The sequence below is a fragment of the Dromaius novaehollandiae genome, chromosome 19 (assembly GCF_036370855.1).
Source record: "Dromaius novaehollandiae isolate bDroNov1 chromosome 19, bDroNov1.hap1, whole genome shotgun sequence".
Lineage (NCBI taxonomy): Eukaryota > Metazoa > Chordata > Aves > Casuariiformes > Dromaiidae > Dromaius > Dromaius novaehollandiae.
Window position 1 is genome coordinate 809,432 of NC_088116.1, and position 25,624 is coordinate 835,055.

The 25,624-nt window shown below is 47.1% G+C and overlaps 1 protein-coding gene across 2 annotated transcripts in view; it reads right to left on the reverse strand.

Annotated features, from left to right (window-relative positions):
* Nucleotides 1-402: 402 nt before the first annotated feature.
* The window catches only part of WSCD1 (WSC domain containing 1), a 32,977-nt gene continuing 7,755 nt past the window's right edge, over nucleotides 403-25,624 (reverse strand). For both annotated transcript variants that reach the window (XM_064523001.1, XM_026107535.2), the window contains exons 2-9: nucleotides 22,917-23,601; nucleotides 17,498-17,612; nucleotides 16,468-16,652; nucleotides 11,221-11,342; nucleotides 3,666-3,843; nucleotides 2,532-2,696; nucleotides 1,544-1,744; nucleotides 403-1,119 (exon numbers count right to left, since the gene is read on the reverse strand). In XM_064523001.1, the coding sequence (XP_064379071.1) occupies nucleotides 767-1,119; nucleotides 1,544-1,744; nucleotides 2,532-2,696; nucleotides 3,666-3,843; nucleotides 11,221-11,342; nucleotides 16,468-16,652; nucleotides 17,498-17,612; nucleotides 22,917-23,346 (1,749 nt within the window). In that variant the 5' untranslated portion in view covers nucleotides 23,347-23,601 and the 3' untranslated portion in view covers nucleotides 403-766. The remainder of the gene's footprint in view (nucleotides 1,120-1,543; nucleotides 1,745-2,531; nucleotides 2,697-3,665; nucleotides 3,844-11,220; nucleotides 11,343-16,467; nucleotides 16,653-17,497; nucleotides 17,613-22,916; nucleotides 23,602-25,624) is intronic.

Below are 25,624 nucleotides of genomic sequence, written 5' to 3' on the forward strand. Positions count from 1 at the left end.
CCCGGCCTGGCCGCTCCCGGGGTGCCACGCGTGAGGGACACTGCGGCCTCTGCGCGGCTCTGCCCCGGCCTGGCCGCTCCCGGGGTGCCACGCGTGAGGGACACCGCGGCCTCTGCGCGGCTCTGCCCCGGCCTGGCCGCTCCCGGGGCCGCCCGAGGTGAGGAGCGAGGGCAGCGGCGCAGGTAAAGCCAGGCTGCGGCCCCCCATGGCCATCTTCCCCGGGACTCCCCACACGCCCTCCCCCGCGGGCCCCCGCCGTCGCCTCCCCCGGGGCCTGGGCACCTTCGCCATGGCGGTGCTTCCCGCCCGGCTCCACGGGGCCGGCGGCGCCCGATGCAGCGCTCACAAGGAGGAAGCAGGCAGGCCGCGGTAAGGAAAAAAGCGACTCGTTTTCTTAAAAGCTCAGGTGAAAAGTGTTTATGGGTGCCGAGGCGCCGATGTGTCTGCGCGCGGCCCTGGCGCAGCGAAGCCCCGGGCGGTGAGGTGGGAGGGTCCCCGCTCCCCCAGCGGCGCTGCAGGCGCTCGAGTCCTCCCCACCCGCGTGTGGGTGGACACCGGCGGTGTTGGCCAGGGTTTATAACCCCGTTTCTGTCCCTTGCTACCCGACCTGGGGTGCCCGGCGCCCTGGGGAGCACCCCGGGCAGGGAGGGCCGGCGCGGCACTGCAGGCTCCACCAGTGTCTCTGCTGCCGCTGCAAAGCTCTTGTCTCTCGTTCCTATCGCTTATTTTCTTAATTTTTTCAGTGCAGCTGGGTGCTGCTGGGCTGTCATCTCGGCACGTACTCTCTGGGTAGCCCCGTGAAGTTTCTTCTCCTCAGGGCCTCGTCCACGGTCAGGATGTATCTGTTGATGAGGTCTTTCATCTCCTGGGTGAATGGCTCGAAATCCTTTTGCTTGGCACCTGACCGCTTGAAATTCCCGTCCCTGTTGTTTTCCACGCAGAGCAGCCGGTCCTCCGTCACTGTCATGTTCAGAAATTCCACCATTTCCTTCAGCTTGGGGATAAGGCTCTGTTTCAGGTCCTCGTAGTGGATGACGAGCAGGCGTTTTCCATACTTCAGCCAGTCCAGGACGTGGGATGCCCACCACGAGGCGTAGCTGTTCACAAAATCGGGCCATTCTAGCAGAAAAACAGGAAAATGAGACAATGTTAGTCATGCTGTGTTTTTACGATTTCCCAAATGTTATCTTGGTATAACACGATAACGCTCTAATGCTGGTCTGAGCAGTGCTTTGCCATGTAACTTGAAGCAGATTTTCATCTCTGTGGTTTTTGTACCTTTTAATCTCCATTTCAAATTCTGCCTGAGAAAACAGGCAGGGCTGTTACTTGCTATATGTGTGTTTGTATGCAGCATCTGGTATGATACCCTGCTCTTGGCCAGGGCCAGGGGTGCTCCTGACTTCGAGTCTGTAGCAGAGCACATCCTGCTTTTGGGGAGATTAGGTGGGGAAATAGGATTAACAAGGAAGGTTCTTCTGTTCCTGGCACTGTTCGAAAGCCACGCTAGGTACCGCTCGGTTCGCCCGGCTCCCCGCCTCACCTTTGCTCTGCCAGTTCCTGTCCGTCGCGTACCCCAGGTGCCCCGCGTACTTCCTGTTGAACTCCGCCACCAGCGACTTGTACGGGTTCCGTATCAGCAGGATCGCGGAGTCGAACATCTCGATCTCCGTCTTGCCACTTTCATGTGTTTTCACACAGATAGTCCTTCTGCTTCTCCAGTGGTCCTTTTCTCCTTTAAAACCTGTTTTATAATGACAGGATTGTTGGGTTTTTCACTTGTATCGATGTCTGTGCCTTTCACATTGTAAAATAGTGTAAAATGTTGTGAGAACACCAAAATTGTCATCTAGGGCCTGGGACTAGAGCTGGGTTTTATTGGCCTTGCCTCTGACCAGCTACAAGGCATATTCATTTTACTGGGTTTGGGATCATCTTTTTGTATGTTCTGCCTGCCACAACAAGGCCCTTGCCCCGAGTGAGGCCCGCAGCGGCTAGCTGCAGCTGGGTGGGATGTGTGCTGGAGGCCCGGGTTCCCCCTACGCTGAGGAGTTTTGGGGCAGCGAGCTGCGAAAGCCCTGCCCTTCCCACGGTCGGTGCCTGGTGCTTGCTGAGTGTCGTGCCCCTGCGGGATACTGGCCCCTCCCAGTAAGCGGTGACACTTACACTTCTCCCTGACCCCCCAAGTGCTGCTGCAAAGTCTTGCTCTGGGGGCTCAGCCAGCTCTGTCGTTTGGGCTGTTCGTTTACCTGGGGCGCTGCACGTGCGCACCCGCACAGCAAGACCAGCGCGAGTGGCTTTAGATTTTGCAAAGCGCGTGTCTGGCTTCCGTGAGGTGCTGCCGTCAGGCTTAGCGCACTTCTCAGGCGGGCTCTGCTGTCTCCACCGTGTGAGCCCGCTTGTTCCAAACACGTTTAAATTTTATCAGATGTGATGATAGTGACAGCCTTTTTCATTCCAAACAGGAGAGTGTCAGAGCAATAAGCAGTTGTCTCGAGCGCTTTGTTTTCCCTTCTCTCTGGGAACGGTACCTTTGTTGTACAGGGTTCCATCGAAGTAATAGCTGCCTGTGTAGTATCCCGTGGCGTGCTCTATTAAATGGCGAGCCCATGTATTCCCAGCCCCGGGAAAACTGGACAAAGCGACGAACCCTTTGGATTTCGTGGTTAAGAACTTCCTATCTGTGCAGCGGGTGTCTGCGGAGTACAGAAGATATTTCATTGTTAGCGTTGTGGCTTTTCAATAATTCTACTGACAGCTCTTGATTATAGGGTTTAGTGCTTTTTTGTACTTTTATCAATACAAGGTATCAATTTGAGCCTAGTTGTGAGTCAGCTGCTTCCCAAAATTAATGCAGCCATAAGAGGCCAAAGAGATTATTCTCTGAAGAGGTTTGCAGTGGTTTTGTGTTAGGACATGCTTTATTGTTAGAACTGCAACGAACTATTCTGTTCGCCAGCAAGTCCTGATAAAAGGCCCTTGATGCCTGTTTGTTACCTGCCATTTGCCTGGCAGGCGGGCTCTTCAGCGAAAGCCTGAATGCACATTACACCTGTAAAGTGCGAGTTTTATAATGCAGGAGAAACCCCTCCTACTGAAATGAGTTTGAGTTCAGTTCAACCTCTTAGGCTGTGATTTTTCTCAAAAGGGCCTAAGGCAGTTAAAAGCCAGACCACGTTAATCTTCAGTGGGGGCTAGACACCTGATTTCCATGTATGCTTTTGAAAGTCCTGCCCTTATTTTCCTGGGTGCCATCAAAAGCAAATGTAGTGAGAAACAGTAAGAGGTCTTTGTGCCGGCTCAGTGCCAGCGGAGCAGAGCGCACATGCGCGGGTGGGATGAGCGGTGAGGAACGGGACTGGGAACCGGAATACAGGGATCCTCATTCCCGACTGCCGCGGGGATGTTGCGTGACTCTGGGTATGCTTTCCCAGCCTGCGCCTTGTTTTGTCTCTGCAAAATTAACTCTTGCTACTGGGGGGCTGTGTTACTGAAGGATGTTTGGAAGAATACACGTTTGAGCGCGACTGCGAGGGGGGATCTGGACAAGGGGCGTATTCTCCATTCCCACCCGTATGCAAGAGCGATCGCTGTGGCCTAGAGGAGCTTTGCCTGTCGCGGCAGCAGCGGGCTGGGGCCCGGCCCCGGGGACGCCGCAGCCGTACCTTGCACCGGCGTCTGGTAGACCAGGCAGTGGCTGCCGGCCGCCGGCCCCGCGGCCCCACCGCTGCCGTTGTGCGGCCGGCGGCAGCGCGGCCCCTCGGCCCCGTCGTGCAGCGTGAAGCGCCGGGTGGGGTAGCCGCAGTAGCACTCCGTCCCGCGGATGACGGCCAGCGGAAACTCCTGCGGAAGGAGAGGCGGTCAGTGTGCCAGTGCCACCCCGGCGACGGGCTTCGGGAGAGCCGCCTGCTATGCAAGGAGAAGCTGATCTTCCCAAGGCTGCGGTCAGGATCAAAGCAGTGTTCAGTATTTCACTGTAAAGCTTGTGTTTCTGACTGACTTTTGCATGGCAATTTTTTAAATGATTTTCAGACAACAAGCTTGTCAAGCTTGAAAATTCAGAATACTCTTTCTTTATTTATAAAAAGTAAGTTGATAATATTCCTGCAGCACTTAGTGCGTAACTTCTCCCTACATCTTCAGTGAAGGAATAGTTTTTATTTACCCCCAAAATCAGCATTTTGAATCAGATGCTCTCTTTTAAGCTTCCATTTTTAGCCTGCCAAATTGAGGACTCAGCTGGTAAAAGGTTTGACTTGTTCAGCTGGCTTTAACAGAATTTGTGAAGGAAACCTGCCCTTAAACTTAAAGCATTAAGGGGAGAATGGGAATGCAGACCCACTAACTGCTGCATCTTTTTAAGAAAAGGTCAAGCCCTAAAAAATATACATATTGTAGTATGACTCGTTCACATATTGGGAAAAGTGAATGTGAGAGCTACTGCGTATATTTTTGGAGAGACTGTTTAAGAACAGGATACCTAGTAGTTTTTACAGCCTGTGTTCAGAGGGACCGCACTGACAGCTCGTACGGGTCTGTGCGGGGAAGCAGCGGTGCCCTAAAACACCCTGCTCACGAACCATGGAAGTTTTATGGCTATAAGGAATTTTTTCAGTGCATCTGAGATGTCACTAAACTTTTGGTATCTGACTTGGCACGTGGAACAGGCTGCGACGCAATATTGCCGCTGTATTATGAAATAAAGCGGTGCAACAGGACCAGGGCCAGAAGCAGGTTGTAAGATGTGAAGGAGAGAAGAGATCTTTGTCCTCAAAGAAATGCTGTCTGCGGTGTGTGGAAGAAATAAATGAATGGTCTCTGGTACTGAAGGATTGGTAATAGGGAATAAATACGTGAAGGTCAATTTAGTGCAGTATGAGGAAACATGAGTCCTGTACATACGAATCTCCATTTCTCTTCACCCCGGCACGCAGCCACCTGCCCAGATTATGTTAATGAGAATGAAGAGAAGTTTTAGAAGGAAATGTGTGCTAATTATTTGCTGAAGAAATATGCAATTGCTTATGTGCTTAACAGGAAAAGCACACTTGCTACTCAGCTAAAATTGGCCCTAAAATTGAGTCCTCCTCCTTGTACCAGGAAGCCTGGGCTGGTTTTCTCTTGGGTTTCCCAGGTGTCCCTGATGACTACTCAGAAGAGTGTGCGCGTTGGCATGCAGGGACAGGCTCAACCTCAATGACAGAATGGCTGGAGGAAGCTCAGGGGGATATTTGAGCACAGAGCATTGAATTCTGCCTATTCCATATCAACACTTTTTGCCTTTTAAAAATCTTCTGGAGTCTAGAACTGCGTGACCAAACTGCTGAGCAGCTTATCTCTCACTCTTCCCCATGTGCTTATCCTCTGATAAGGAGTCAAATACAACACGTGCCATCTGTGCCCAAACAGCCAACATTTGCTTAGTGAATGAGATACGACATTGTCAAAAACTATCTACAGATTTGATCCAAGGGCAAAATATTTCTGTTTCTGCCTGTAAATAGAAGCTTTCCCCTTACAATGAAGCAATATTTTTTCATTTGAGAAATTAATAAATGACCTGGTCCTCAAACATAGCCTAGAATAAAAATGTACCAATTTTGTGCCACTTGGCATCTGTAAAGTGTTTAATTATTTTGGAAGGTTGGAGATTTTATGAAGAGACCTAAGCAAATATTTCTCCATACCTCTGCGTAGTTGTACAGTCACTTTCATGAAGACAAGATGAGCCTTAGAAGTTATTAGAAGGTATAATACTGTGTTGCAGCCACTCCACCTCACTACAAGTGACTAGACTCGGTTCAGAGGAATAGAGATTTAAGGTCAGTGTTTGACCTTCTGCCAGGCCAGGGAGTTGGACTGACTCCCTCATTTATGCAGCTCTCCCAGTGCTCAGATGAGCCATCTCCTGCTGTTTTTCCATTTTGTGGCTTGGGGGTATTGGTTTGGGGAGGAGGGAATTGCAGTGCCTTTCCCAGCCTTTTCTTCAACAGTGCTTTGGTTTTGGCTGTCAAACAGCAGAATTAACCTTTATCTGAGCACTATGCCTGCTATCTTTGCTGGCCTGTGTGTTGGGCTTCCTACCTCCACTGTTTCCTCTAATAAGTGCCTAACTTGGAAGTGTTGTAATCCTAATCCTGTTGCTAAAGGAACTGGCTGTGTTACAGACAGCAGGAGATGTTTCTTGCATCTTTTACTACTTGAGGATGGTATCCCACATAGTTGGTAGGGCTAATGCAGTCTCGTACCTGATGTGATCTTCAGCATTTCTTTATGGCTACGTTGCTGTCTGTGTGTGTTTATACACTCTAATGTAGATTTAATGTAGGTAACGTGACCCTAACACAGAGAACACAGAGGTTGGCAGAATTATTTCCAGTGAACTAGGGGATGGACTTTGCTCACTCCTTTTCCTATTTTGGGGTTCTTAATTGGCCCCTCTGTCACCCCAAAAGTCTAAAAATCCTTGTGATGGATGGGGACAAATCATGCCCTTACCCCATTTCAGGAAATGTTTCCTCTAGCAACATAAAATGACACTCCTTTACTCGGGCCTGAACAACATTTAGTCACTGATTTACACTTAGCATGCACGATGCCTTTTTCATGTCGAAATGTTCACATTTGCCAATAGCAAAGAGAAACCAAGATAACAAGAATTACTGCTTCCACCTCTCCCTTCCCTATTCCTTCAGTGCCACTGACTTTAATATGATAGCAATTTTTAAATCAAAGGAAGATGATCTTGCCTTCAACTGTTTGAACTGTTATGTTTCCTCAATTATATTAAACTGTCAAATCTCATTTTTACATTTGCAAAATGACTGGAGAAATTCAGATAATAATGTTGCTTTATTTACAACATTAAGGTTTCAGCAACATGACTTGATCCTGAAAATGTAGAGCATTTTTCAGTTCTGTAGGGGATGTCGAAGAGTTTATTTCCATAAAAATTAAATATACATGTGCCTTCTTTTCTGGCTTGAACATGTGTTTGGAGGAAAGAAAGGGAGCTGGCTTCATGAATGAAACGTTTTCAGCGAGTACGCTGTGATCACTGCGAAAGCACAGCAATAGTCTGGGAAGTGCACCAGGATCCCAAGCGCCAGCGCAAAGCGCTGTAATCAGCCAACTGATTATTCAGATTGTGCGCCTACCTGATGCAGCACATGGAGTGATTGCAAAATAATGTATTCAACCCTGTCTTCCCATCAGTATTTAATCAACAACTACAGTCCATCCACATTCACTCACCTTGTGTATTTATATAAGTCCCAAGTGGTGGTTACTCTTTAAGCAACTACATAATTTTTAAGTGCAGGACTAGTGCATCTCAAGTTCAACACATAAATCTGCACTTCAGTTAAACATGACAGTTCAGGTGCTGTAAGGAAAGCAATCATTCACCAATAGCAACACAGATGATGTGATGATTCAATCACTGTTTCTATTAGATTATATTCAAATTATGAATTCCCAATAGATTATAAACACACACTATTCTCATTACTCCGCTAAATTCCTTTCCTACTTCCTTTGCTAACTTTCCTGTCTAAGAGAGAGCTAAAACTTTTCTCTCAAAGTGCCAAAAGAATAAGATGGGGGGGGGGGGGGGGGCTAGCCATGAAAGGAAATATCTTTCTCAAGTGAAAATGATGTGTTTGGCCCATTTAAAAATGGGCATGGTCACTTTGCGAGAAACCTAGATGTCATTCATCAATTTTCCATTGGCAGCGTTGTTCTAAGAGCAAAGAATAAATACCATAAAGTCGATCACCCCTCGAATAAAAATGCTGTCTTGTTCTGTGCTGCTGTCTGTTAAGGCAAGGGGACAATTCTTTGTACCTGCTATGAGCCTGATCCTGGATTAATCCTCTCTTGCTGCCAGAATAAAGTCAGTGGGCTTGTGGTTATCTGCACCAGGTGAGGATCTGGCCTAGTTATGTTTGTTTTGTTGTGTCAAAATAAATTCTAACTGAAGCCCATGGAAACACTGTCATATTTTTACAATGGGATTTGGATCAAAATCCTGGCAGTCTTTCGTTAATGAGTACATGATAGAACGGAGCTGCATCCAGAATCCAAAATGACAGGTCTACTGCTGAAGTTGATAGTTTGGCATATTCTTGAAGAAACACCTTAGAGCTGGTCATGTTCAAGCTTGCAAACTTGCTGGGGTGTTTTTTTTAAATGGATTGAGATGTTGGAGTTCTCTGCTCAAGATTTAGTGTTGTTTCAGGTTTTAGTCTTATTATATACAAATACATAGTATAGCTGACTAGTAAAAGGGCTGAATTTTTTAAGAAAACATAATTCAAATGGAGAAAGTTCATCTGGTATTCAGGTTGGCTTATAAAAGAGCATATATGAAAATTATGGCTTCTGTCCAAGGGACCTGGCAGAGAAACACTTTCATGGCTCTGTGTTATGGGGTGATAATGGGTTGCTATTAAGCTATGTCATCACTGTGTTAATTAAGAAAGAAATTGATAATTAAGGGTATTTAGCAGGTTTCATCTGAAGTTGTTACCTCAGATTCATTTCTCTAATGCTTCCAAGCTACCACTGCAGGTGCATAAAGCAGTTTGCAAAGCTAACAAATAAATATGGTGTGTCTCAAATTGTTTTTTTTCTAAGTCCCAAAGAGCAAAAGATACTGCGTTTAAGTCTCCAACTAGTCCCATTAAAAAGCTCACTAGCTTACCCAGATTGCATAAAGTTGGTGGGATAATTCTTTTACTCATAATAGGCTGTACTAAAATGACAAGGCTCTCTTGATTTCAGGAGAGCTAAGTAGGTTCATATCAGCTAGGAAGCTGGGCATCTCCTTTTGAAAGGAAAAGAACCAAAGCCAGGGCACATGGTTATAACAGACTAGAACAAGTCCTAATATCACACAGAATTAAAGCTCAAACTGATTGTTTTTGTATTCCAGCTCCAGTTCACTGGAGTTGCTGGTAGTTTGTGCCCATTGTAGTTCTTTCTCCATTTCAGGTGTTATCCTCACTTATTGTAGCATAAATCACTGAGATGAATGGAGTTGCTTTTATGGGAGGTGATTTGAATGAGACTGAAACCAGGAACTTTGATCTTAATAGATTTTTCCATTTCAACCTGATTATTTGTAGAAAGCACACACCAAAAACAAGCTATGAAATAATATAGCCTTTTCCCCAAAGCACTTGCAATCTAAGCTGCACAGGTTTCACTGAAAAATTCTAACACAGATTGCAGAAACTTTTCCTTCCTGCATCTTTCATCCATAGCTAATGACACCAAGCCTCTATGTCTGTGCCAGCTGAGGCATGCAGAAAATCACAGTGCCACCACGGAAACATTACAGAAAAAAGAAAAGGCCAGCTTGGAAAAGGTGAAATTGTAAGAAAAGGTGTAATTCTGGTGTTTATGATATTGTGTAGCATTTTGCTTGCAGATAAAGTGGTATTACCATGTGCAAGAATTGAATACTGTAATATTCCCCGTGGTGTGTAATACCTGGAATGGGGTAATGTGCTATGTACGGGGTGGTACGTGGGCAAGGTGCACACAGGGCAGTCAACTGCGCCGAGGTGATCCACTACGCGTTCTCCATACACCACTGACGAGCTGGTGTGAAGGATATGTTGACTGGGAAAGGCCTTCCCACCCGGCGTCACAGAACTACGAAAATTACTCTACCTAGTAATTAAGAGGATTTGTTGTTCATGCCTTAATAGTTTTAATCAATTTTGTGATGCTAGAAGACAAAGTAATTGAATGTTTGGCATAGTGCATGAGACTGAATGTAGCTGCAGGCTAAATCTGACCGCAGAGTGGATCTTCTTCAGTACAAAAACAAAAAAAGCCCCATCAGAGCAGAGGGGAAGGGAAGGGAACCCAACTGCAGCAGCAGCTGCTAAAGCAAACTGTGCATGGGGCCAGATGTTCCCTCCCGTTAGGCTACCTGAGCCCACCAGGGTCGAACTCTCCTTCAGTTTTTATGTCCATGGTCTAACTGTGATAAATGGAGAGGACAAAAGAAGGTGATGCTTTAGAGCAAGAGCCTGCACAGGGACAGCAGACGTTCACGTGCCTGTTCTCACCTTCGGCCCAAAAGCCAATAAACACATGAGCTTATTGACTGCTTTCTTGTGGCCTTGTGTGCTGGCACCAAGGAGTCCCAAAGTGATTCTGCCTGAAATTCTTCTCCTGGGCTGGGTTACAGTGAAAGCAGAGTAAATTCTCCTGGTGTGGAGAGAGACGTTTGTATAGAAGTACCAGGAAAGCTCACCTGCTCTAGCTATGCTTATCTGCTAAAATGTTTCCCTTGCAGCTATTTTTTAATTAAAATTATATACTCGTAGCCCACTTAGTTACACTGGTACACGTGTCCCTGCCAGGTGAATGGGAAATAGCTCCCCTGAGGGTACCGAAGCTGTGTTTAAGGAGGACAAATGCAACTGCATGCCAAACCGTGCCCTGATCGGTAGGGGAACAAAGTCAGATCTCTGATCAGCACTGTTTCTTTGGACACTTCAGATTTGATTTGTCCAAGGCCTTCGTTCCTATACCATAGCTATCGTTGCAAGTGCAGTACAAAGTGTTACGGTGTGATCGTTCTGCCGCTCACAATAGTGCTTATTTTTTCTCACGTGCATTTACAGAGAGGCAGCACGGAGGGAAGCCCGGGCTCAGTGGATCTGCGTTTGGGCCGGCGTGGCCAGCCGGGGCGGTGGTGGAGCTGGGGGCTGCTGGGCCCTGCGCCTTTGGACCCGGGGCGGTGCTGGTGGGGTCAGCGCTGGCGACGCCGGCGCAGCGGGGCTGGGAAGCGGGGCACCACGGCAGGACCGCGCTGCTGGCCGAGCCCTGCTCGCGGCAGCTCGTCTTCAGCGTGAGCCCGCGACGGGGGAGACCTCCCCGGGGGCGGCTTTAGCTCTGGGTTTGGTTTGAACGTGACGGGGAATGGAATTGATTTCTTCCCCTGGTCTATACTTGTCACTTAAAATGGTTCTTCTGTGCGTCACGTTTAGTGGCACAATTCTGACTTCCCTTCCCGCCTTCCCCAGTCGAGAGCAATTGGACCAGATACATCACTGGATATTTATTCTGACGAGTTTTGTCCTTCAGAAACTCATTTACAAATTCAAAGCTCTAAGGCACTAATCTTTGCTATTCCCTTAGTAGATTAAAATTTAAAATAACAAAAAAGAAGAAAGGATGTGAAATGAGAACTGTTCTTACTTTCTTGGAGCAAAATTCAGAGCACATCTCCACCGTCAAATTGGGCTGTATCAAAGAGGCTGGAAAGGTGTCTGTTAAATTTTCTGGAGCTCTAAAACATCCTCGATAGATAACATTCCTCCCTGCAGGGATATGAAATAGGTTTCTCTTGAGAAAACAATGTCCATAGTATCCTACCACTATCACAAAGAACAATATTAGGTTCAGAAGCTAAAAAATAAACTTTATATTCCAAATGCTTTAGAAATAAGAGAAACCATGATATACAGTAGAAAAATGTGTTGCAAATCCCATGGTACTGAAAGGAGCACATGCCTTTAGCTTTGTACTAACTACTGAAAGTAGGACTGCAGCAAAGAGTTTAAATTAAATTCCACCAGTGGAGGGCATTGGTATTGTTTGCAAGTCCCAGTTTTCTTTTGAGGACATGCTTTCCCCTGAAAGGCTTAAAAGCCCCGATAAAAATCTACAAAGCTTCCCATCATCTGCACAAGAAAAGGAATAGAATTTAAATGAATTCAGAAAGCCCCTGCAGGGATTCACCTTCCTGCACATCTGCTCAGTTGCTGAGATATCCCTCTTCTCTTCCCATTCACTAGCTTTCTTTTCAGGGCAAAGGAGTTTGCTGCATGCTTCGAAATCTAAAGGAGGCTTTTGTAAGTTGTTCAGGGAGAAAAGCTTTCCTAAAGTCTTAAGCATCGGCCTCTGATCTCATCTGCTCTTGTCTAAATGCCACAGAGCTTGGCAGAGTTGCTTCATTTTTTCATCAGTGTGAGTGAGATCAGGATTTGGCCCAAATCCTTGCTACTAACAGCAGTATAATTCTCCCTCCTGCTCCTGTTAAAACCAAACTACCTCCTGATAAAACCAAACCACCCCCCCAAACTGTCACAGAAACTTCCTGCCCCAGGCGTAGCAATGGGCTTGCGTAGGTGAACTGATGATAATGCAGAACGCAATGCTGTGCGGCTAGGTTAGAAAGAGAAGAGTCTGCTGTACAGCACTTCTGAAAGCCCTAGAATTTTATGGGCCTTAAAAAGGTGGAAAATGTCTTTATGTCAATGGACAGTTGGATAAATAGACATGAAGTAATTCACCTAACATCACTTAATAGGGAGAAATGTGGGTTTGGGAATGAATTTGGATCTTCTGAGTCCTGGTCCATAGCTCTATTCTTGAGGCACTGTGGCTATCTTAAACAATTTTCACCAGAACTAATGTGGGAAATTTGATGGATAAACAGAGATGTAGTGCAGTTTTGAAGGAAGATTTTGGTTCTGCATGAATTTGCTGTTAGAAGGGCCCAGATTCTCGTGAATCAAAAAGCAAAAAATCGTGAGCCAAAAGCAAATCTAAGAAGCTGCTTGCTTACAAGGGTGTTTGAGATTTATCCTTGGCCATGGCTAGGGGGTATCTACATCAGAATTTTGGTTCAGATGAGGGGTACGCTTTAGAAATGCATCTCCCAGTGATTCCTGCCCTCCGTGCCTGCCTCTGCAGGCTCGCGCCATGGGAGCTGGGCTCCCTTTGGTGAAGCCGGAGCAGAGGCGCTTCAGGAGCGCACCTCTCGCGCTCCGCTTGCTGATGGGCGTTCAGCCTGTAGAGCTAGTCCAGAACAAAAACCTCGGAGCACGTACAGCACGGGTCGTGATCCTCGGCAGCAGCCGCTCTGCTCTCCTGCCCCGCTCTGCTGCGGGCCTTGCTAACGCAGCATAGCCCGAGATACTGTATTTTTCAGTAAGGGAAAATAAAACTGCGTTAGTGTCTCTGATACTGTATTTACAAGGTCTTTCACATTAGGGCTGCGTTTTCTGTATCACAACTTTTTCAGTCAAAAATTTTAAAGCCGTTTGGTCATCTAGTTTGGCTCTTCTCGATAACATGGACCAAAAGTTCTACTTAGTTACTCCAACACTCGGCCCCGTAACTTGAATTCTTCTCAAGCGTGTCCCCTGTCTTCCGGAGAGGTGTGGCGTTCCCCTCGGTACCCTGGGAGACGCGGGATCGATCCCCGCCCTGCAGTGTGCTCCCCTGGCTATCGCTGCTGCAGTTCAAGTGCTACATGCCACCTTATTTGAAATTTACCCTGGAGACTTCTGGCCCTGAAATGTCTTAATTCACTTGATGTCTTTTGTGGGGCACTTCCAGGACTGAGATGGCCAAATCTTCTTTTTGGCAATCAACACACAACTAGCACGGGGCGACTGCGTTTTTGGCATCTCTGTTTGCTAGCCGTTATCGCCCTGAGCCCTCTGCTCCTGCCCACCCCGGCTCCGTTGCTGCTGTCCGGCACCGCTGCGCCCTGTTTCAGGTGGAGCCTGTTTCAGTCTGACTTCTGCCCGGGAGGAGCATCCGAGCCTTCCTCTGTGGTCACTGAAGGAAAATGGTCCCCCCCGCCCCCACGTAATTAATGACAGGACCTTAATTTCAGGTGCTTGAATTCCTTCGGGAAGAGCCCCTCTTTCTGACTTCAGAGGATACTCTAGAAAAACTAGCAACCTCAAGCTAATGCTCATTACCTTTTGTGAGCACCACACACGCATTTACAGGACTGAATGAGAGAGATGTATTATTCATCTCCCTTTTTAAAGACCATTTTCTCTTTTTCATCATCTCTGAGACTTTCAAGCCCATCTGAGATTTGGGTGCCCAATTCCAATGAAAAATGGAGGAAAATTGCGTATCCAAATGGCACTTAGAAGCTCTGAAATTCCCAGGCAAACTGGCCTCATTTTGATTCCTCCCAGAAAAGGATGTAATGGGCTAGAGAAAGCGCAATCCTGAATACTCACTGGGAAGAAACAAACCATAAATAAGTTAGGCCCAGGATCCATGTGAAAGTGATTAAATTAGAGGAGACAAAAGGTTCACTTCTGCTGTGTACTATGCTGTATAAATGCTTTCCAGGAGAGTATTAAAGAATAGTGATTTCCCCCGACCCCCTTCCAGCTCTTTTCCCCTGGGAACTGTGCATGAAACACAAGCGTCTTGTTTGGTGAGGCTTTTTGGACATTTTCAAAATGAAAAATCAATATATGTACTATTTTATTTAGAAGAGACAGTAGCATGGAGAAGGGAATTTCTTGCTTAATGTGTGCCAAATTAGACTCAAATTCATTAATATCTTTGTCCAACTTTTTAAAAGAAGAAAAAAAGGAATTTTCTAAAAGTGAATTATTTACTTTAAATATTTTGTCCAGACTTGCTTCCATTCTTTCATCCTATGTCTTTGTTCCTTGTCTGCCATTCTTTGTTTCTCTAGGGGTTACTTGCAAGATTGTCTGGAACTGAGCAGAGGATTTAAATCGACTCCGTAGTGGGGCAAACCCTCAAAACAGTTACCAGAAGTAGCGTTATGTCTCTGGGATCACTCGGGAGATGTGAAAAGAGCTTGATGCTATTTCGGGGGAAGGGAGTCTCCCTGGGGTCGGATTGCGACCAGCACCGCACGAAAGGCGGAAGGGGCTGAAGCTCTTCTGCTTCCCAGGATGCTCCTGAAAGACCTCCCGCTAAATCTCACACCTGCATTACATTCCTGAAACAATTTTTTATGCAGACATCTAGAGTTGTATTAAATACACTCAGCAACAAAACTTGAGCAGCCCACATCAGCACTTAGAAGGGAGAAGGATTCCCATAAAACCCACAGATGATACGGGAAACATGATATTTATGTTGTTTCCCAGTTTCCAGAGGGAGCCTATGGCTGAACCCTGCCCCTAGGAAAACCTGCTCCGCAGCGATCCCCAGCCTGGAGGTAGCTCGGAGCTTGAGCCCCGTCACCGTGAGCGACGTGGGGCACGTGGGTCCCGCTGTGCGGGCGCGCGCGGTGCCGGGACGCGAAGCGGGGGACGGGGGGGGAGCCGGCAACCCCCCTCCCACAGGATTTCGGTGGAGATGCCGTCCCAGCCACGTCTGCACCTTCTCCTAGGAAAACTTCAGTGGGCTCAACTGCTGAAGGCTCGTTAGAGGCAAAATATTATTAAAATAAGGTGAATCCTTATGCCAGATCTGTTTTGTATATTATACGTTGTAAATAATGGATTCCATTACAGCTTCAGAGTTACTTCCCAGTATACTTGTTCATCTTGATTAATACCCTTGTTGGCCCCTCAGCTAGCTTGTTTCTGCATGATTCTTCAGAGAGTCAAATACCAGGTATTACTAAGGGCAAACAAAATACAAATCTAGCTCCAGGCCATCATTTGATGACTAATTAATTCTTAAGAAAAAATAAATGTCGCCTTTTCCAGTGAAATATGTGTATATATATTTTTACACTGAAGATTTAAACAGTGATGCATGTCCTGGGAAACCTGCCAATGTGCTTGTCAGCCTGACACTAGCAATTTAGGTCTGTGTACCTTTGATATATAATTTATGTGTAGCTGGGTGGATTATTGTACAAACTTTGACTTGTCTTTACGAAGAAATGAAATACCACCGGTACTGGCAGAACCTAAGGTCTTGGTGCTCGCGCTCAGCAAATAGCATCCGTAGGGTCTTGTGAGCTTGCCAAAAGTGAAGACTGCTCAGCTGTTTAGATATTTTATATGCTTCGTGTTGGCCCAAAGGTTTCTCTGTTGCATCTCCTGTGATAGCTAATTGAGTGACAAGCCGTGAGGTTTGTCATATAAAGTGGAACAAACCCCCAGCTCCTGGTAGAACAGGAGTCCTTGGAAGAGATGAGACCTCGTGATCTCATTCTCTCACTTAGATACTGGTGTGCTTCTCTGGAGAGTCTGTGTATTCTCCCGCTGGAGTCGCGTGGTATTGATTTTGTTTAGGATAATTTTTGAGCTTGGAATGGTATTGGTGTGTATGTTTTTCTTCCATTATAAAGCACCCAATTTTAGAGGTTTTTCTCAAACACATGGTTTTGCTCCTTAGCAGCAAATGTAGAAGGGATTTTTTCTGATTAAATCCTGCCGACATTGCAATTGCTCTGCTCCCCCGGGGATACTAGCTTATGCAGCAAGCCGGAGGCAGCCGGGTTGGACACCTCTCACCGCCACAGGGTAGGGAGCGGGACTGCTGCTCCGGGGAGGACCAGGTACCGGACCCGCAGCGGACGGATGCTCTGCCCTTCCTCTGTCCCTTGCTGTGCTAAACTAGTGGAAAATGGAGCGGGATGAGCAGCGGGACCAGTCTGTTTGCTTAGGCCACCTGCGGTGTTAGCCCCGCGAGATGAACACCGCTCCCCGAGGAGAGGAGCAGTCTGCTCCCTCCGGCCGCCCCCCCACTTACGTCGCTTTGCTCCAGCCCGCAGATCCTCCACCCTGTAGACGGAAAGCCGGTTCACGCCTCCGCACACGGAGCCCTTTTCTCCCTTGCACTCGCTGTTGCACTCCTCCGGCTTCGCGGCGGCGGTCGGCAGCTTGTTGCCGCAGTAGCACTCCGCTCCGTAGGCTAAGCCGGCGTAGGTGTACGCTCTGCAGGGACACGAAACAACGCGCCTCAGGTACGCGCGTCCCCACCGGGGAATTGCTTTATACCTGACAAACTTGGGAACCTGTCCCTGCGTAGAACTTATGCGCTGCTTCCTCCTCGCCGCTTGGGAGACGCAGCCGGCTGAAAGTCGGCGTGACGGGGTTAAACTGAAATGTGGGCACCGCTCAATGCGATGGGCTCCACATACACTGCGTTGCTCTACAGAGAAGGGAAATAAATTTCACAGGAATAACTCTGAACAGCATTTTTTTTCTTCTGCCCTCTCTTGTGCTTCAGAGCGGCAAGAAGTCTTTTGCATAAATAATGTAGGTCTGTCCTCGTTATTAATTGTTATCCTCAACCTGCACACTGCCTTAGCTAATGAGGTCAGGTAGCGAGGCAGCAGAAACTGCTGTGGCTGTTTCCCAGTGATCGCCAGTTCCCTGCGGTACGCTGGGAAACGGCCTCGCCTGCAGCCCTGCGCTTAGTCGTCCCGTTCTCTCTCATTTCCAGGACCAGTAGCGTGTTTATGGTTATATTTTAGGCCACAGATTTGGGCTAGAGAGCAACGTCTAACAGTCAAAGCAGTCATTTTTGACCAGAAAATATATTTGAACAGAAAACATATTGCAAGTAGTCATGCTATAATAAAGAGCCATGGATAGGTAGCAGTGAAAATAGTCTATTTAAAGCAAGGTTGCAGAGATGCTCCATCCCTGCAGGTATGAGATAATTGCAGTTTTCAGAGATGCTCTCTTTAACATATGCATGCTTTTTGTCCTTTTGGATCCAGTTCAGCTTGTTACCAGAAAAGAAAAAGCTTGCAGTGAAAAAAATATCACTTTACCTCTCAGCGCAGGCTTCCTGACAGTGAGATACTGTCATTTTTCTTAAGTCATAAAACACGGCTCCCTTCAATGTCCTCTCCCTGGAATCGTCACTGAAGCATCCAATGTAGGTTCCTGGGAGCATGAAAGACCACAGCGTTAGGCAACGTGCATAAGCTAAAGATGGGACATTCCCGTGACAATGCAGCGCTGTGAATTGCAAGTGGAGCCTCCTCGGACGGAGCGATGACCTGCCGGGAGTCTGGGCTGGTCTGCAGCCCAGGCTGTTGGTGCTGAACTCTCGTAGGTGTTATTGAAGGGATGAGCCCAAACTAGCGAAGGAAAGGAGCAGAATGGAAGGGAAATCAGCCCTTTTCTTTGTATAGATTATTTTAGAGAAGACTGTCTGTCTCCTCAGAGCCACTGTTCCTCTAAGCTGCTGCTCTCTGCTCTCCTCCTTCCTCCGGTAATAAGGACCAGGTCTTCTGTTCCCACCCGGGTCGTGATCCCAGTCACAGTCTGCTTTTCTGTGTCATGCAGGCTTTTTATCCCTCAAAACACCTCCACATCACTGGGTCCTTCTCCCCCGGGCCACTGTCCCAGCTGTGGTGGCCGCTGCAAGCAGTGCCCCCGAAGCAGCGGCAGCCGCGTCCCTGCGCCCTCCCGGTGTCCCACGCAGGAGCCCGGGGGCTCCCCAGCTAGCTGAACACAGGCACGGGGCAAACGCCGGGCTGTAGGAAGCTGGGAGCGGGGAGGAAAGCATGGCATAAAGTAAAGGACAGGGTAATCTTTAAAATGGTATAAAGCTTGAGAAATCTTCTTGGATTTCTCCCAAGTCTTCTTGAAAATCTCTAGTTGAGAATCGGATGGTGCAAGAGAAATATTTTAAAAAAATCAATTTCCCTTCGGTATGCAAAGTTATCTTTCCATTATAAGCTTTTAATATAACTTCAGCCTTAACTAGGGAGCACTGTCTAGCTATCCCATTAAACACTTTCTCTCCAGTGCAAATGAATCTGTTAAAATGTCTTGCTTTACTTAACATACGAAAGATAAATATTTCTGTTAGACTGCATCCTACATTAAGCCTCTTATTTTGTTGTCATGAACAAAATGCAATAAAATTTAGTCTGTATTTTTGTAATGTGATTGAAAGGATGACCTAGATTCCCACTATTATACAGCAAGTGTGTATATATAAGTACATGTTGTTAAAATATGAAGGAAGAAAGGAAATTTGATTTTTGGAAGTAACAATATCGAGATCACAATACCGGAAAATTCCAATAGCATGTGAGCTGTGGACAGGAAGAGAATATATGATGAGAAATGAAATTTAAAAGGAATTATATTAAAGAAATTAATACAAAAGACTTTAAGCCTCTCTAACAGAGATTTTTAGAGCTAGGAAAATAAATCAAACATTCAAATACTACAAACAGTAGTTTCAAAGAACTGCACATTGGTAATTTGCAAACATGCAATTAGAAAATTCACAAACTGTGAAAATACACCCCCAGTAAGCTGTCAGTGAGATGGGAGTCATGCACCTGCAATAAGGATGTTCTGTATTTTACTGGAGACTCCTGATCTGGTACTTAGATTCAATCCAGTTGTAGATGAAAATAAAGTGTATGGGACCAAGTTGTCCAACTTGGGAGGCAAAGGAATGCAGACTAATGCCACGGTATCTGACTTCTTCCTCGCATCCCCTTCACGTTTCTGCGAGCCCTGTGTTAGGTGTCTAGCAGTATCTCCTCCACGTCCTCTTACGACTGAGCCTTTGGGAGACCCCACGGTCTCGGAGCCGAATGTCGTGGCAGTGTTTCGGGAGCTGTCACCTTTGAAATTCTGTGCAATGGCATAACCTAAGTGAAACAACGTAAAACGTCCCATTTGCTGGTGTAGCATTCTTAACAGAAAAAATTCATTTAGTACCAAACAGATTGCTGTTTGTATTTGTTGTACTAATAGTGTTTTCCAGTCTCCCTGGCAGAATAAGATGTGGTCCCTGCCCTGAACAGCTCAACAGTGCAAGTGGGCGCTACAGTTGCCCACAAAGAAAAGGACATGAATTTTCTTGGCCAAGGTCACTTTGTTTTGGGCGGACGCGGAGCAAGGGAAAGTGAACGTGGTGTTTACAGTGTGCAGCAGGCACATACGCCAACCTATTTATCTTAGGTTAACAGTCTGCCCCGCGAGGTCCGTAGGGGATCGGAGCTGCAGGCTGCTCCCGTGCTCAGGCAGGCGCAGCGCGGACGTGTCGGCCGAATGCATCAGGAAGCCCCCGCGCCGTAGGAGGACGTTGATGGGGAACGCCCAGGTCAGGCAGTGTGCTGCTTTACTGAAAGGGACCCTCGGGGTAAAGCTGAACCTTTAACGTGCATTATAACCGCAGAGAATTGCATTATATTTTGGAAGGGATCTGTAATGAAGTAACAGCCTGCAAGCTTACTAGGAAATGTGGGTGGGGCAGATAACATACCTTATATAGGAAGCTAAATTTTTAATTTATGATAATTTCCAAAGGCATTTCAATGCTTGTTAACAATATAGTTATTAACAATGACACTTCATTTTCAGTCAGATATTGAAATGATGCATGTTTGAATCAGAATAAAGCAGTGGGATGTAGCAGTAAGTCCCTTTGGCTCCTCAGTGAGCAGTTATGACTTGATCGTGGAGCTAGATTAATGGCTGATATGGGCATTAGCTTTAACTGATTTTTATGGATAATTTTTGAAATTAATCTCTTTGTTTTTAATTGAAGTTCTTAAGGTCATTCAGGAAATCTGTGGTAGAACAGGTTCATACTCTTGCCAGGTATTAGAGCAGTGCACAAATGCTCACCGTGTTTCCGTACATGTTGTCTATTCTTTTGTAAATCAGGGGAGGAAAAAGCCCAAAAAACAGAAAAAAAAAATCCTAAAACCAAGGGGAACTAGAGCACCCCAAGCAGCTATAGTCGATGAAAATTCAGACTTACCATCTTGGTACAGTCTGGATTCAGGGGGGAACAAAGCCGAAGAGCTTAGGGGTACTTTCTGGGTTCAGCGAGCCAGTTTATTTCAGAGGGCACCTTGAAGCCCCCTGCGACTGCCTGGGCTGCCAGGACGCGTGCAGCACGGAGGTACAGACCACGGAGCATCTCGGGGAAGCCAGCAGCAGAGGACCTATTTCACGGAGGTCTCTCCTCCCTCGTCCCCACGAGCCTCCTCGTGTGGAACAGCGATCCCGACCGAGCAGCGCCCTGGACGTGCCCCTCGGGGTTGATCATCAGCCCCTGCCGGGCCACCAAAAGCAGGGCATGTGCTGCTTGCAAAAGAATAAAAATAATACTTTGTGAATACTAAATACTGGTTTTATGAGGTACAGATACAAAAGTGGTATCCTAGAGGGTTGAGGTGGTTCTCTTCTGCCACTGGCTGTTAAGCACTTACTAAAGTAGCCGGCAACTAATGTTAGTGAACTTATTTGCTGGCGGTAAAGACGCATGTTCTGTTCCACAGAGAGCAGGGATGCGCACGTAGCGCGGTCAGACAGGGCTCTTCCGCAAAGCTTATTTCCACCCCGCGCGCTAGGCTTTCGCTGTGCGGTACGGAGCAGCTGCGACTGCATGTTTCATGCTAGTCCAGGAGCTACCGTTGGACATCGAGCACCACAGTTGTGTGTCCAGGGCAAGCAACTGAAATGCAGCTGGGTTTTCTGGGGAACATCTGCACTTTGCAATCTATTCTTTGCCACCAAAATCTGCTAGCTGTGGGATTTTATGAAGTGCCTGGGGAGTACTCTTGGAAGTCTGTGCTTGGTGCTTCAGATCCTTCCAGCTGTTCTAGTTTGCCTGACTCACGCTGTATGACTCATCTATCACACACCATCAATACCGACTTCTTGTTTCCACTTCCAAAAACTCATTCAATAGGAGTAACTAGATGGCACCTTTTTGTGGGCTTTTTTTCAGAAGAGGCCCCTTTCTTTGGGTAACGTTGCTGAACTGCTCTTTATTTTGTTGAATAATGTGCTGTCTGGTTGTTCAGATCCTATTTGTTTTCTTACCACTAGTGAAGCATCTCAAAGAGCAACTCTTTCTTCTAGCAAGCAGTGGATCAGAGGTAGCACTTGAACCCATCTTCTCAAAACACACCCCCTCAGTTACAACGTGCTTCATCTGAGATTGGTACGGAGGAGAGCTTTGCGGCGTTGTGTGATGACAGTTTTTTTGGCTGTGAGACGTGAGGATGGTGGCGTGAGGAGCGTGAGGATGAGCGTTCATCCTGCTGCGGAGCCTTCCTCAGCCCTGAGGAGCTCGGACGCTCGGCCCCGTGAAGGGGCTCTGCGCCCCGACGCAGAGAGCAGCCAGGCCGCGTCACCCCCCGTGCTGCGGGCGGCCGGGCGCACGCGCTGCCCCGTGCGTGCCGCGGGCTCGGCCGGGGTGGCGGCCGGAGCTCTCCCAGCGTCAGGCGGGTGGGCGGCGGGTCCCAAGGGGTAAAGCCATGCAGAGCAAGTGCGAACATCTGCGGACTCCTGTTCTGCTGCTCTGCATGCCCCGCATACCAGCTTCCCTAGTTTCCTACTGAATAAACCAACGCAGTTCATGCATTTATTTGCTGGTAGCAGAGTCAGACTCACAGTGAAGTGAACTCAAATTTAATCACCCCTGGATGGCTTTCCATTTAGGATATCATTAAATCATGAAGCCTGGAAAACGTGCAGTTTTGTACCTTGTGCTCTGGCTGCTAATGCATGGCGCTGGACTCCCCTGCGCAGCGATGTGAATTCCCTTGCAGTTGCTGGCTTGTTGCTAATTTATAGCAAACTCGTCAAACACCACGAGTTGTCTCCGCTCCAGGAGCTCTCGTTTCATCGTGGTGCTGGTTCAGTACTCAGTAAAGGGAGAAGGGGTTATATTGACCTACATCTTGCTCCTCCAAGGACAGCAGGTTAGCAGAGACGGTCACGGGGCAGTTAGGAACAACAGGTGTGTTTGCAACAGCAGGATTTAGTGTGTGCTGGAAAGCTTCACCGGCACAAGGCACCTGTTAACTGGAGGTATTGTGTGTTTCTGGATAGCTAACTTAAAACCCGCTTTTAAAGTTTTCCCCGTTCTGAGAAAGAAAATCAATTAAACGGTGTTCATCTTTGCCTGTTTGAAGAGAGTAATTTAAATGAGGGAAGCTTATTCACTACCTGGGCTTCCATTCAACTCAATAAAAACACTTTGGGAGGAAGTTGCAGCTCAGCATGAACAGGCTTGTCTGAATTTAACTTTGGTGTGTGCATACACTTAAGAACTGGTTTGGAAGTGATGAAGAGCTGGAAGAAATGCATTTCTGCAAGTAGTCTTTATGATACTTATTAATCTTTGCCTGGAATAGTCCTAGAAGGAGATGCAGTTTACATGCATGCCAGAAAATGGGGTAGAGGGGTAATGTCCCTTACCTTTGCTTTCAGCAGCGTGCTCCATCGCTTTAGAGCCTTTCATTTGCGCGGGTTCCTGTTCGTCGATGAACCTGTGAAACCACCTTCTCCGCAACTGCCTGAGCTCCGAGTTGCGGGACATGAGCCACCGTGGGCTGTGCCGCTGGTCCAGAGCTGACTCCGGGAGCACCTCCATGCCTGCCAGGAGCCTGGGGCTCGGGCGAGGGTTTTGCACAGTCCTGGCGTCCACCCCTATTCCAACCCCCATCACCACGTCGGAAGCGGGCAAAGCCTGATTAGCAGAGGTCCCACGCGACCCTTGCTGGACGACCAGGCGAGACCGCTGTAGCAGCAGAAGGCTGCCAGCCATTAGGTAAGCTGCTGTGAGGAAAAAGAGCAGAAACTGGGTCCGCCGAAGAAACTTCTGTAGCCTGAAGAAAGCTTTGGCCATGCCCTTACTGAAGCTAGGCCTTCACGCCTTCCAAACGGCCCCTGAATCACCGCTTGAGTTGATGCTAGTTCCTCCCATAAGTTCAGCCCATCACTTTAACGCCTTCTTCCCGTGAAAAATATTCTCTCTGGATATCAGTGGCGGCCTGGCGCATCACATCCACGCAGCCGTGAGGTTCCCAGGTAGCCGACGGCGTTTGTGCGGACCCGGGGATAATTCCATTATTGTGTTCTGCTGAACAGCTGGTGCCGAAACCTGCAATATCAAGGTGGGGAAAAAAAGGTTGGTTCAGATCCAAACAGTGAATACTTGTCATCAGGGTGACTTTCTCCCCCCACTTCTTTCAGCTACGCATTTCTCCATCTGCTGTTTATAATTACACACTTTAAAGACAATCCTGTGAGAATGATTGATTAAGCAGAAGCTAGAATGGGATCGTCAGTGCTGCTTGTTTCTTTGTTTTAACCGGAAACGCACAAGGAATACCGTGATGATGAGGTTATTTCTCCTGGGACATTTGGACCATTAAGTTCTGTATTTTCTTTTGTGAATAGCCAACATCTCCGTTCTTTGGTACTGACTGGAACAGGCAGCCACAGTACAGGCATCTTTTTAGGGAGGTATTATCGGACACTTTGTTTTCAGCAGAACAGTAGCTAAGCTACAAATGTGGATCAGAAGGAAACAGCAGCGTGGGCGGATAGAAAACAAATGAAATTGCATCAACTCACTATGGGTAAGGGTAATTATTAATCTGTGCAACACAAAGTAAGGCATTATTTTGAAAGGATCTCTTGGGTTCTGTACTTGCATAGAGAGCTGTGTGAGTTATTCTATGTATTGCTTTAAAAGAAAGCAAAGATCTTGCTAACTTTTTTAGTAGATTTCTGTTGACAAATGTTGACATGTAGATGTTTGTAGACAAAAGCTGGTGAATGTTTGAAAAAAATTCAAGTTTCACCCAGTATCTCTTGACTGCTTCTGCGCTTTGCCAGGCTGTTGGTTATGCTGATGTATACCATGACAGGACTGTCCAGGCAAGAAAAGCCTCTTTGTGCTCTGGGGAACCTTTAACCTCCTGTGACAAAAGCCGGCATCTCCCCATAAGTTCCTGGTTTCTCAGTCAATCACTTCTCTGTGGAGCCAGGCAAGCATTGAGAAAAGACGTAGTGTTTTTCAGAAAAGAAAATATTATGGCTTTTGCTTAACTTGCAATTGGAGCGCACTCTTGAAATCCACAATCCTGGCAAAGAAACATCTGTTCACTGTATTCCTTGGTTTAGTATCAGATTTAAATTTTTGTGGCTATTCACTTATGCCTTTTCCTAAAACATGTGCTACCAAATGTCTCCTACTCATTCCCTTTTTCATTTCCTTGTGTAACTTCTTGTAATCTTAAGCAGCAATCAAAAACAAAGCTCAAAAACTTCTAAGCCAAAAGTACAGTAAAGCTCAGCTGAGTCTCCTGTCAGCTGAGCCTGCGTTGCCCTCGTGCAACCTGCGTGCCCTGCGGTCTGGAGTGCCAGCTGGGGCTGCCCCGAGGCGGGAGTCGCTGCCTTCGCCCCTTGCGAGTCAGTCTTTAAGACCTGATTCACTGTGGTGGGTTTCGTTGTTGTTAAAGTTCACGTATGCCAGCCTCAACTGTACAGGGCTGAGTAGCATCCAAAAAGTATTTGTGTTTATCTCCGTCTCTATACTTTCTCCAAGTACTCGGTCTGACAAGGCCTTATCATCTTTTCACTGGCATCTGTGCATATTCTTACCTGCATGTGTTATCAGCTAACGGACTTCAGAGCAGGTGCTCTAAAATGAGCACAGCTCCGTTCTGATCAGCTCCGAAGCCAAAGAAAATGCATTGATTTACACAAGCTGAAGAGCCGACCCTTAGATTTAAATTATTGAAAATCTCTGATCAATGTTCTGAGAGCTCAGGAATTACAGTAAAAGGGTCAGAAATACCTAGACAGATGAACAGAAAATTATCTGTAATTAGATACTGTAGATTGTTACTGTGCTAATTTAGCTGGAGAAATAGTGCCTATCAGCACAGGTACCATCTGATTCACTAGCTGTTCATGACGTCGGGCTACTGGAAACTTCTGAGCTATTCCTAAAAGAGCCTGTCCAATATAAAAGACAGATAGGTGCCTGTGTTAGCTGTCTGCGACTGACTGGGAAATTACGATGCTCCTTAAAGTCTACTGTGTTTTGAGATAAGGCTTGGCCGGGGGAGGGTAGGCTAAAGCGTGCCTCGGCAGCCGGTTTCTGAGCAGACAGC